At 44.3% G+C, this 12,491-nt stretch overlaps 1 protein-coding gene across 2 annotated transcripts in view; it reads right to left on the bottom strand.

Moving 5' to 3' along the window:
* Positions 1-1,189: 1,189 nt before the first annotated feature.
* Positions 1,190-12,491, bottom strand: part of LOC119971954 (kinesin-like protein KIF18A) — a 111,924-nt gene continuing 100,622 nt past the window's right edge. For both annotated transcript variants that reach the window (XM_038808318.1, XM_038808319.1), the window contains exons 17-18: positions 3,668-3,756; positions 1,190-2,075 (exon numbers count right to left, since the gene is read on the bottom strand). In XM_038808318.1, the coding sequence (XP_038664246.1) occupies positions 1,945-2,075; positions 3,668-3,756 (220 nt within the window). In that variant the 3' untranslated portion in view covers positions 1,190-1,944. The remainder of the gene's footprint in view (positions 2,076-3,667; positions 3,757-12,491) is intronic.

The raw sequence follows: 12,491 nt of genomic DNA on the forward strand, positions 1-12,491 counted from the left end.
TCACAAGTAGGCTTCAATGAAGGTATTGTGAAAAGCCCCTAGTAGCCACATTCCAGTGCCTGTTCAGGGAGGCTGATACAGGAATTGAACCTGCGCAGTCTTGTTCTGCATTACAAGCCAGCTGTTTAGCCCACTGTGCTAAACCAGCCCCTTAAGGGTGTAAAGATAAGCCCATAAACTTTCCAATTCCCCTGTTCTTCTGCACTATTCCTGACTGTAAGCAAGACTGGAAAATTATAGTCAGCTCCAGAATTTTCACTTTCCTCCGTATCCTTGGATGCGTCTCATTAACAGAATTCTTTGAAGGTATCACAAAATTGGCGGATAAGTGATTGTTTCCTGGCTGAATTTCAAGCCAGGATTTGATTTGGCAGTGTCCCATTTATCATAGAATCCACAGTGCAGAAGGAGGCCATTCGGCCCATCGAGTCTGCATCGGCCCTTGGGAAGAGCACCCTACTTAAGTCCACACCTCCACCCTATCCCCGTAACCTCAGGTAACATTTTCTTTTGGACACGAAGGGCAATTTATCATGGCCAATCCGCCTAACCTGCACATCTTTGGACTGTGGGAGGAAACCAGAGCACCCGGAGGAAACCCACGCAGACACAAGGAGAACGTGCAGACTCCGCACAGACAGTGACCCAAGCCGGGAATCAAACCTGGGACCCTGGAGCTATGAAGCAACAGTGCTAAGCAACATGCTACCGTGCCGCCCCCACCCGTGATTTTTCAACTTTATGTGTATGCAGCCTTTATAACAGATCCTCCTCTGAAAAATTATACCTTCCAGTGTATTAATTGCCCCCTCTTTCACTGTGGGCGGGTAGCATCTCCTTTGGTAAAAACATATGCAAAAATGTTCAACTGCACAGTGCAAATAGTACTTTTGACCAGGCTGTGGCTCGAACAAGGTTACCAAGTTTAGAGGCATGGTGCTGTTATACCAAATTGGGTGCCTTGCAATGTAATAATACAAAAGAATATTCTCAATTTAACAGCCTCTGCTTATCACCCAGACAAGATCGTAAGCTTCTTCAAGTTGTTTCCCATGGTAAAATAACGACAGAAGGACAACAAAATTGTGATAAAGACCCAAAAGCAAACGTTCATGTAAGACTTTTGAGATATTAAGTATAGATAAATGTAAGTGTTCTGCAGCTTATTTGAGCAGGTATACGCTCCAAATCCATGTTAAAAGTTAGTTTATTGTATTAAAATGCATTACTATTTTACATAAAACATCTCTTCTCAATGTATACACATAACTATAACAGGACTACATCCAGGATGGTTGCTTAGCTGATCACAAGTTGAAATAAATCAAAGTAGATTTTAAAGGAAATAAATTCCAATCAAATGTTTTCCACAGGTCAAGAACATAGATCATTTAGTTTGATAATAACATGTTGGTAGGACAGCTACATAAGTCAATACTATTGTTGAAAAGGGAAAGATTGCTGAAGCTATTTGCCTTGCACCCATTAGGACAAATGCAAGATTTCCAAATTTCAAACAATCACATTGAAATGTCTATTGATAGATATGATTTTGTGTTTGGGCAGTGTTTGTTATTGGGTACACTAACAACAAATTTAAGATCTTTAGTCGAGCTCATAATGTGACTCACTTACACTTGTTAGAAGTGACATACATTCATAGGCAGCGACCTGTTCTCTGCAGACAGAAGTAATAGGTTCAAGCCTGGCAGCGTTTTTGAATTACCCAGAAGCATGAGGAGCCTAGTTCCCTGTTGTTTTTCTTTTCGTGTAATGCCTTGGTCAATCAGACTTGCCAACCAAACAGCATCCTTTCCTTCCATGATATAAACTGTTGTATTTGTTTGATATTTGGCATAGCGTTTGTCCTGATGAGTGCAAGATGAAAAGCTTCAGCAGCCACTACCCAGTGACTGTTTGAATACTACATTTGTAATCTGCAGTTTAGATATGCTGCATAGATTTTCCACGCCTTCCATTGTCCTTATTACTTGATAGACCTTTGTAAGTGAGGCCTTCTTTTGAAATACGTTTCCTTCTAGCCAAGTATTCCCCTCTGCGGTTCTGTGATCTTCCTGTAAACATAAGATTGTGAAATTAACACTGCATTAATAAATATTCTTTTCCCTTTAAAAACCATAAGGTTTTTCTCAGTAAGTGGTACAAAACAGGCAGCATCGGATTGGTGCCTATTATATGCAGTGCATGATATTCAGTTCTGTTACAGTCAGTGGAATTAAATAGCAGGTGCTGTGCATATCGAGCAGCCCCTAATTGCCCCTGTTTTTGCCACAGCCCCATAATCTCTAAATTTAAGTCAAGAATCATGATTGAGACTACAGAATGAACCCACGAACCACAGCAAGGAAGTAAATGGAATGCAATTTGGATGGGCATATCAAGCTTTTCCATATATCTAAAAGAACATTATGCATCAGCGTAGTACCGCTGATCATGAAGTTGACATTGGTACAAGTGGATAACACAGACATATGCATCCTTGGTGAGCAATCTATCCTTTCCCGCCCTTTCAATTCATATCTGTCACTAACTCGTTTTGCAGAGGTTAAATCACAAGCTTGATCCTATTTCATGCTCTGAAGCAAAAGTGATCTGGGAAAAATATTTATGTTATTGTATTCATGTTAAAGAAAGAACAGGTTTAAATAACATCATAAAAATAATGGGGGGAGGGGGTCAATTTTTGTTGTCCTGGGATCGCAATTTTGGGTGGTAGGTTGTAAATGTCAGGAAATCCAATGGAAATTGGTTGGCTAGGCTCCTCCTGGTTTCCCACCATGTACTATCTTACAGTTAGGGCTGGGATGGGGTTCTTATACTCATATCTGAAGCTCCACCTGCCATAATGCCACAGAAGATTTATGTGTGGGCATTGGCAAAGAGACCTTGGGAATCACTGTGGCAATCTTCTTTCTCAGGGTCACAATCCGCAAGGGGAGAGCTGCCGCACTCTGCTATACCCTGCAAGAACACCACCTGCTATGGGACCATCATGATCAACTGTGGCCTGACAACTGCCATACCTGCATCTCCTTCTAGGCATGCTGCAGCCTCATGCCTATACTTAGAAATAGCTTTCACTTCATTCTGGCCCTCAACCTGCCCATTTAGTTTGGCAAAGAGTGTCAATTGTTTAATCTGCATTTTAAGGCTCGTCAGTGGTTTTCTAAATTTTTGTCCCTCTTTTTGTGACACCGATCCTCGTAAACCTGCATGTCCCAATCCCCATAAATTTGACTTGCATATAAGATTTCACTCCAATCAGTCCTTTTATTCTCCCAACTGCCTGAACTTTCACAGAGATGTGAAAAATTTACACAAATTAGGTTAGACTGGAAAATTGGCTGCTCCAAGCACTGGGGATTCCATCATGCCATGGAAGCAGTGCAAAGCAATATAGAACTCTTTACGTCCTGAATTTATCCCCACACAGTGACAGTACCAAGTTCCACTCCTGTAAATAACATTTACAATAAAAATGATTTAAAATGTTCAGAAATCCTGACACTCCCGATGTTTTTGTCTGGTACAAAGGAAGAAATATCTGATTAAAAAGTCAAAAGTTTGATTTTTAAACATTCAATATTTAGTTTTGACAAATAGTGTCTCTAGTTATAAAACTTTCTTAATTTGTATTTATAATTACCTGGTGGTAGAACCCCTGTAGGTTCATTAACAGTTGGCATGTTTTGACATACACGCTTTGCTGCATTGTCATCTCCTTGACCCAGGAAACTAAATAAGAGGGGAAAGATTGGTAGTGTTTGAAATGCCAAGTGCACAACTAACTTAAGAAACAGATAAAGCACAATGAATAATCTAGACTGCCACTGGTATAATTTGCAATGAAATGCATGCCAATTACAAATGGTGCCACTGAAGTGAGGTCAGAATCGAATTATGTTGCCTTTTTATGACATTATGTTGGGGCATATGGGATACATTGCCATAACTGAAGTACCTTTTATTGACTGAAATCATTTAGGGTACAAAATGGGTAACGCTTGAAGACTGGCTCAGCAGTATGGGCTTACCCTGCAGACTGCACTCACACATTGCGCTGATTATTAATTTAAGTGATTGCAGTGTGCAGTTGAAGCTAGCTTTCACTGCATTAAGTCAGTCTATATTTCTGAAAAGAGGGATGCATTGTGACTGGAGTTGGGAATGCTCAATAATAGGTCAGCATGGCAGGGCGGGGTCCAAGATTTTCAATCCTTGGAGGTCTCAGTGAAGGAGCTGGAGAGGAGTAAAGTGGAGGTACTTTTACCTGATAAAAATCTTGTAGAGACAGTGACACCAAATAGCCATGGAACTCAAGGTCAGGAGCCTAACTCCAAGGATCTTGGGTATAGTGTTGCAAGAACTTCAATGGCCTCACGCAGGTGGCCAAGGTCAGTGTATACAAAAATGGCAAAACCCACCAATAGCACCACTAATCTCATATAATGCTTAATGCTACACCCGCCCCGCCACTCAACTACCGGAAAGACCCTACCCAACACGACTCAGACTTAACATTCACAGCTACACTTCCTGGCTCTCAAATACTTATTGCTGCAACCCTCACACCCGTATCCCAAGCTTGCACACACTGCTTGCTATTCAACCACGTAAACTACATCACCCAAACAGATTGCACATTATTCAATGACACAGTTCCTTCTCTTGCAGGTCAAGATGGTGCCCAACCAGAGACAGCAGCAGCTAATTTGTGGGAGCCAGGCATTGCTGCATGAACTTAACACATAATAACAATAATAATAATAATCTTGATTGTCACAAGTAGGCATATATTAACATTGTAACGAAGTTACTGTGAAAAGTCCCAAGTTGCCACATTCTGGCACCTGTTCGGATACACAGAGGGAGAATTCTGAATATCCAATTCACCTAACAGCATATCTTTTGGGACTTGCGGGAGGAAACTGGAGCATCCAAAGAAAAGCCACAAAGACACACGGGGAACGTGCAGAGTCCACACAGACAGTGACCCAAGCCAGGAATCGAACCTGAGACCCTGGAGCTGTGAAGCAACAGTGCTACCCACTGTGCTGCCGTACCGCCTTATAGATGAGATGCTGGTTGCTATCATTGGAGTGGCCATCACCGAGGCTGTAGCCAGTGATAAGATTGAAACCATCAAAGACGCTATTTTCCTCATACCTAATCCTCCTCCTCACATTCCCCTTTGATTTCATCTCACAATCTCTTCTATCTACAAGCTGAAGATAGTGAAACCATGCCCTTCTTGCTTTAGCTCCCTTGCATCACTACAACTCTACCCTTATGCCTTTTTCCTGTTAATTACCAATAACTGCAACTTGGCCAGACAATGGTAGAACAAGTAGAAGAGCAGAAGGACAGTGATGAAGAAGAAATACTGTCAGAGAGAACATTGTCATAAGAAACAGTGTCAGACATTGGTCACCACAATTTCAGATAGTGAGTATGCACCTATTTTAGAGGATAGCTTAGAAGCATGCATGTGATAAGATACTGGTATTATAATTATGAAGTATCTGAGATTGTTATTAGTTTAAGGTAAAATAAAGGGACCATGTGGCCGGTCCTGAAGAGGCTGGTTTGATTGTGAGAAATTAAAAGGTGGCCCAGATTGTTTTCCTGGAAGTAGGTGCAAGGTGTTTACGCTTGGAGACATTGGCAGCAATGCCAGTATCAAGTGGACAGGCGGAGACCCTCCAAAGTCTCAGAAAATGCCGGGTTAACAAGTTGTGTTTTGAACTGTCCATTTACTTCCAAAGTTGTTTTTTCCCCCCAAAATTTAGTGTACCCAATTCATTCTTTCCAATTAAGGGGCAATTTAGCGTGGCCAATCCACCTAGCTTGTACATCTTTGGGTTGTGGGGGGCAAAACCCACACAAGCACGGGGAGAATGTGCAAGCTCCACACGGACAGTGACCCAGAGCCAGGATCAAACCTGGGACCTCGGCACGGTGAGGCTGCAGGGCTAACTCACTGCACCACCATGCTGCCCTCATTTACTTACAATGTTGAAGAGAGTTGGGGTATCGAGGATAGCTAATCAGCACCATCACCCGTATGCAGGGCTCATGTGATTCACATTGCCATGGTGATGGGCTTTGAGATGGCAAGGGTAGAAAGAAAGCTATTGTCATATTGGGTTATAGACTTTCCTAAAATATTTCACAGACACTTTAGTCTGCCACGGTCCAGGAGAGCGCAACTGGAGACCGGAAGTGTCTACGGTTCGTTGCAATAGAATACAGGTGGAAGCTTGCGCTCCGTTCGAAAATACCAAATTTAAAATGTAACTGGAAGATTCACCCGGTTTGCATTGGAGGGAGGATCTCCAAAATACTCTCAGCATGAAAGACAGTTCTAGGATTATAAGTTACCAAGCTGAGAAAGGATAATAACAAAAGTAAATCCACGAGAGCCAAAAATTATGGACTGTTTCTGGGAGATTTGAATATATTTTTATAGGGCGGTGTAATGTATACATGTGAAGTATTTATTACAGTTGTGCTGAAAAAGGAATGAGGGTATTTATTTGTTTAAAGTATAAGTTGCCTACAAATATAAGATGCAATACTTCCAAGTTAATTTGTGGCAGGTTTTTCAGAGAGTTTCGATGGCGAGTTTCCCACCGCTATTCAATGACATATTTTGGGGCCTGGGGAGTTTCTCAGTGGTTTAGTCCACACAATGTGGCACGGGGGAGCTGAAATCCGAGATCGGGCCACCCTTTTGAAAGGGTGCCTCGATCTCTAAGTGAGTTTTGTGCGTCCCCCACACACCCCCACCTAAGGGCAGTCACCCCCACACATGGAACTACCCCACACACCCAACTGAGGACATCCCGCTATGGGGTCCCTGGAGGTTACCCCTCTTCAAGCCCCCCTCAAACCCCTATACAGCACCCCCTCACATCACCCCCCAACCTCTCAGAGGCCCCTTCTCACCTGCACTCCCCCACCCTTCAAATCCCTCCCTCCATCCTCATTTCATGGGTATGGCCACCCTCGCCCCCAGGGCAGCACGCTAGCAGTGGTTAGCACAGTTGCTTCACAGCTCCAGGGTCCCAGGTTCGATTCCGGCTTGGGTCACTGTCTGTACGGAGTCTGCACGTTCTCCCCGTGTCTGGGTGGGTTTCCTCCGGGTGCTCCGGTTTCCTCCCACAGTCCAAAGATGTGGAGGTTAGGTAGATTGGACGTGTCCAACAAAAAAGGTTAGGTGGGGTTACGGGGATGGGATGGAGGTGTGGGCTTAAGTGGGGTGCTCTTTCCAAGGGGCAGTGCAGACTTGATGGGCCAAATGGCTTCCTTCTGCACTGTAAATTCTATGACCCTTGACAGTGCCACCCTTGCTCACAGGCACCCTTGCACTGCATCCTGGCAATGCTCCTGCCAGCTTGGAAGTGCCAGGGTGGCAGGGCCAAAGTGACAGTTGGGCTGTGCCAAGGTGCCCGTGTTCCAGGGAGAGGGCCAGGGGGCCACCCTGCACTTACCCTGACCACCCAGGGGTCTCCAATGGCCCGGGAGACCCCCAGGTGCAGTTCCGCTGGGTCTACGCTTGTGTGGATCAGCACTGATCAGTGCCCGGCTGGAGAATCGAGGGAGGCCGGTGGATCCTGGGCAGGTAGGTCATTAAGTAGGTTTACGACCTACTTCCGAGAGTGGCGTTTGATCTCACCCATTTAGGGCGGAGTTCCAACTCCGACGTTTCGCGGGACTCCGGTGAAACACGAGAAGTTGAGATTGTCGGGAGACCTGGAGGACTTTCCAGAGATTCTCCGCCCACGTTGTGCTCTCTCTCTCTCTCGTGCAACGTGGCCAGAGAATCGCTCCCATAGTGATTAGCCAATAGTGCTTTAAAGTCTTTTGTTCCAGTAGATAAATGTCTTAAATGTGAAATATTGTCAAGTCATCTTTTCAGCTATTAACTGGAAGTTCAAATTTCTTTTTAAAAGTAATCAGTATCTATAGAGATTGTAATACTGGGTATGAATTTCTCTTTTTAATGGCCTAGGTTACTTGATCCGCCACCTCCAATGGTCTGTGCATCTGCACACCTTGCCTCTCTCATCTGTGCATTTCCTTTCCTTCCCTTCCAAAATCTATTATTTCACATTGCCAAATTGCAGTTAAGCTAAGAATAATCAAAACTGAAATATTGTATCATGTTCTCTCAGAAGCTAAATAGCAAGTTGGAATGGAGCAAGTATTGGCCTTTTACGGAAAATGCTTTTTCGTCATGCTTGTTAAGTTTGTCAACTTAACTACTTATTTATAATCCGTATCAATTGCTTAGTTAAAGGAGTCAAGTCCAAAGTATCTAAGTTTATTGATGATACAAAACTAGGTGGGAAAGTAAGTTGTGAGGAGGACACAATGGGCTGGATTTTCCCAATCACATGGAGGCGGGGTTGGAGGTGGGCAAGCGTGGAAAATTGTGGACGATGCCATGTTGGGACGGCTCCTGCTCTACAGAGGTGGGCAGCCAATTAAGATGATTAAGGCTCCAATAGGTGTTATTTTGGCCCTCAACATTTTTGATCTTCATGGGCACCTCCAAGGGCTTGTCCATGTTGAGGCACCCTTCTGGTTTCATATCTGTTTCATCAGCACTAACCTCTCCAAGTGGGGTTGCCGAAGCTTTTGGAGTTGCTAGCCTTGAGAGTCTACCACTACCCTTAAATGGATGACCAACACAGAGGCTGCCAGTTAGGAGACTGCCTCTGGGAAGATTGCACAGTTACGCACACTGCAGACAAGTGTGGGACTATGACCCTCGTTTGTTCCTGACATTCGGGGTCCCCAAACCTTTGATAAAATCCGGTCTAAAGCATCTACAAAGGGATATACAAAGTGGTTTGGCAAGAAGGTGGCAGAGGATGTATAATGCGGGAAAATGTAAGGTTATTCATTTTAGCAGCCAGAATAGAAAACAGAATTGTTTTAGATATTGAAAAACGAGTAAATTTTGGTCTTCAAAGGAATTTGGATATTCTTGAATATGAAATACAAAGAGGCATACAAAATGATCAGAGGGTTAGATAGGGTGGACAGTGAGAGCCTTCTCCCGCGGATGGAGGTGGCTAGCACGAGGGGCCATAGCCTTAAATTGAGGGATAATAGATATAGGACAGAGGTCAGAGGTGGGTTTTTTACGCAAAGAGTGGTGAGGCTGTGGAATGCCCTACCTGCAACGGTAGTGAACTTGCCAACATTGAGGGCATTTAAAAGTTTATTGGATAAGCATATGGATGATAAGGGCATAGTGTAGGTTAGATGGCCGTTAGTTTTTTTTTTCCATGTCGGTGCAACATCGAGGGCCGAAGGGCCTGTACTGCGCTGTATCGTTCTATGTTCTATGTTCTAAAGTTAACATGCAGGTACAGAAAGACAAATGGCATGTATCGCAAGGGAGTCGGAGTATTTATGTCAGGAAGTCTGAACAGGCGGCACAGTGATACGCACCACTGGCACCGATCATGGCACCGAAGACCGGGGTACGACCCTGGCCCCGGGTCACTGACCGTGGAGTTTGCGCACTCTCTCTGAGTCTGAACAAAGAACGGTACAGCGCAGGAACAGGCCCTTTTGCCTTCCATGCCTGCACCGAACGTAATGCCTGTCTAAATTAAAACCTTCTGCATTTCCGGGTTCCGTATCCCTCTATTCCCATCCTATTCATGTATTTGTCAAGATGCCTCTTAAATGTTGCCTCCCCCTGGAAGAGTTCCAGGCACTCACCACCCTCTGTAAAAAGACACATCTCCTCTGAATTTTGCACCCCATGCATCTTAAACCTAGGTCCCCAAGTAATTGACTTTTCCACCCTGGGAAAAAGCTTCTGACTATCAAGTCTGTCTATGCCACTCATAATTTTGTGAACTTCTATCAGGTCGTCAATCAACCTCCGTCATTCCAGTGAAAACAATCCGAGTTCATCCAACCTCTTCTCACAGCTAATAACCTTCAAATCAGGCAACATCCTGGTAAACCTCTCCAGTACTCTCTCCAAAGCCTCCACATCCATCTGGTAGTGTGGCGACCAGAATTATACGCAATATTCCAAGTGTGGCTTAAGGTTCTGCAGCATGACTTGACAATTTTTATACTCAATGCCCCGACCGATGAAGGCAAGCATGCCGTATGCACTTTTTACTATCTTGTCCACTTTCTTTGCCACCTTCAGTGATCTGTGGACCTGTACGCCCAGAAGTGTTCTGCCATTTGGGGCAGCAGGGTAGCATGGTGGTTAGCATAAATGCTTCACAGCTCCAGGGTCCCAGGTTCGATTCCCGGCTGGGTCACTGTCTGTGTGGAGTCTGCATGTCCTCCCCCTGTGTGCGTGGGTTTCCTCCGGGTGCTCCGGTTTCCTTCCACAGTCCAAAGATGTGCGGGTTAGGTGGATTGGCCATGCTAAATTGCCTGTAGTATCCTAATAAAAGTAGGGTTAAGGGGGGTTGTTGGATTACGGGTATAGGGTGGATACGTGGGTTTGAGTAGGGTGATCATGGCTCGGCACAACATTGAGGGCCGAAGGGCCTGTTCTGTGCTGTACTGTTCTATGTTCTATTTACTGTATACTTCCCACCTGTATTAGACCTTCTAAAATGCATTACCTCACATTTGTCCGGATAAAACTCTATCTGCCATTTCTCCGCAGGATCAATATCATGCTGAATCCTCCGACAATCTTCATCACTATCCACAACTCTACCAATCTTTGCCGTCCGCAAACTTACTAATCAGAGTTACAATTTCCTCCAAATCATCTATATATACTATAAATAGCAACGGTCCCAACATCCCTGGTGATCCCTGCGGAACACCACAAGTCACAGCCCTCCATTCCAAAAAGCACCCTTCCACTGCTGCCCTCTGTCGTCCTGCCAGCTCAACTCTGATTCCATGTGACTTCACTTCTGTACCAGTCTGCCATGAGGGACCTAGTCAAAGGTCTTTTTGAAGTGATGTAGGAAACATCCATTGCCATTCCTTCATCAATCATCTTTGTCACTTCCTCAAAAAACTCAATCAAGTTAGTGAGGCATGACCCTTCACAAAACTATGCTGCCTCTCGCTATTTGTTTCCAAATAGGAGTAAATCCTGTTCTGAAGAATCCTCTTCAACAATTTCCCTACCACTGACGTAAGGCTCACTGGCCTGTAATTTCCTGAATTATCCTTGCTGCCCTTCTTAAACAAAGGAACAACTTTGGCTAGTCTCCAGTCCTCTGGGACTGCACCTGTAGCCAATGAGGATACAAAGATTTCTGTCAAGGCCCCAGCAATTTCCTCCCTTGCCCCCCTCAGTACTCTGGGATAGATCCCATCAGGCTGTGGCTCTTATGGTTTTCAAGACGCTCAACACCATCTCCTTTTTGATATTGACATGACCCAGACTATCTATGCACCCTTCCCTAGACTCATCATCTACCAAGTCTGTATGCGTGGGTCTCATCCCCACAACCCAAAGATGTGCAGGGTAGGTGGATTGGCCATGCTAAATTGCCCCTTAATTGGAATAATTTTTTTAAAAAGTAAGTCTTACTACAACTGTATAGGCATTGGTGCAATCACACCTGGGATATTCCATATAAAAGTTGCTTCCATATCCAAGGAAGGATGTGCTTGTTTCAGAGGGGGTGAATGAAGGTTCACCAGATTGATCACTGGAATGAGAACGATGTCCTCCGAGGAAAGATGGAGTAGAATGGGCCTATACTCTCTGGAGTTTAGAAGAATGAGAGCTGATCGCATGAAAAGCATACGATTCTCAGAGAAATTGACAGACTTGTTTCCTTGGCCGAAGAGTCCTGACATAGGCGAGCAAAGTCTCAGGATAACAGGTCGGTTATTTAGGACTGAGAGGAAGAGAAATTTCTCCACACAGGGTTGTGAATCTTTTGGAATTTTCTACCCTAGAGGGCAGTGGATGCTCTTTTAGAATATAGGTAAACTCCAAAAATCTGACCATTTTAAGGGAATCAAGGAATATGGGGACTAAATGGAAAAGTGGAGTTAATGTTGAAGTTCAGCCTTGATCTTACTGAATGGCAGAACATTCTTGAGGGATCATATACCCTACTCCAGCTCCTCTTTTTAGGAAAATGGCAATAAGAATAATAAAGAGTGATCACAATAAAATGGTAGAAATGAATGAAATATGAAAAAGTTACAAAAAATGAAATAATTCCAAGTTGTGTGAACTAAATGTAAAATCATAGAATTTACAGTGGAGAAGGAGGCCATTCGGCCCATCGAGTCTGCACTGGCACTTGGAAAGAGCACCCCACTTCGGCCCACACTTCCACCTATCCCAGTAACCCCACCCAACCTTTTTGGACACTAAGGGCAATTTAGCATGGCCAATCCACCTAACCTGCACATCTTTGGACAGTGGGAGGAAACCAGAGCACCCGGAGGAAACCCACACAGACACAGGGAGAACGTGCAGACTCCGCACAGACAGT

The sequence above is a fragment of the Scyliorhinus canicula genome, chromosome 9, assembly GCF_902713615.1.
Source record: "Scyliorhinus canicula chromosome 9, sScyCan1.1, whole genome shotgun sequence".
Classification (NCBI taxonomy): domain Eukaryota; kingdom Metazoa; phylum Chordata; class Chondrichthyes; order Carcharhiniformes; family Scyliorhinidae; genus Scyliorhinus; species Scyliorhinus canicula.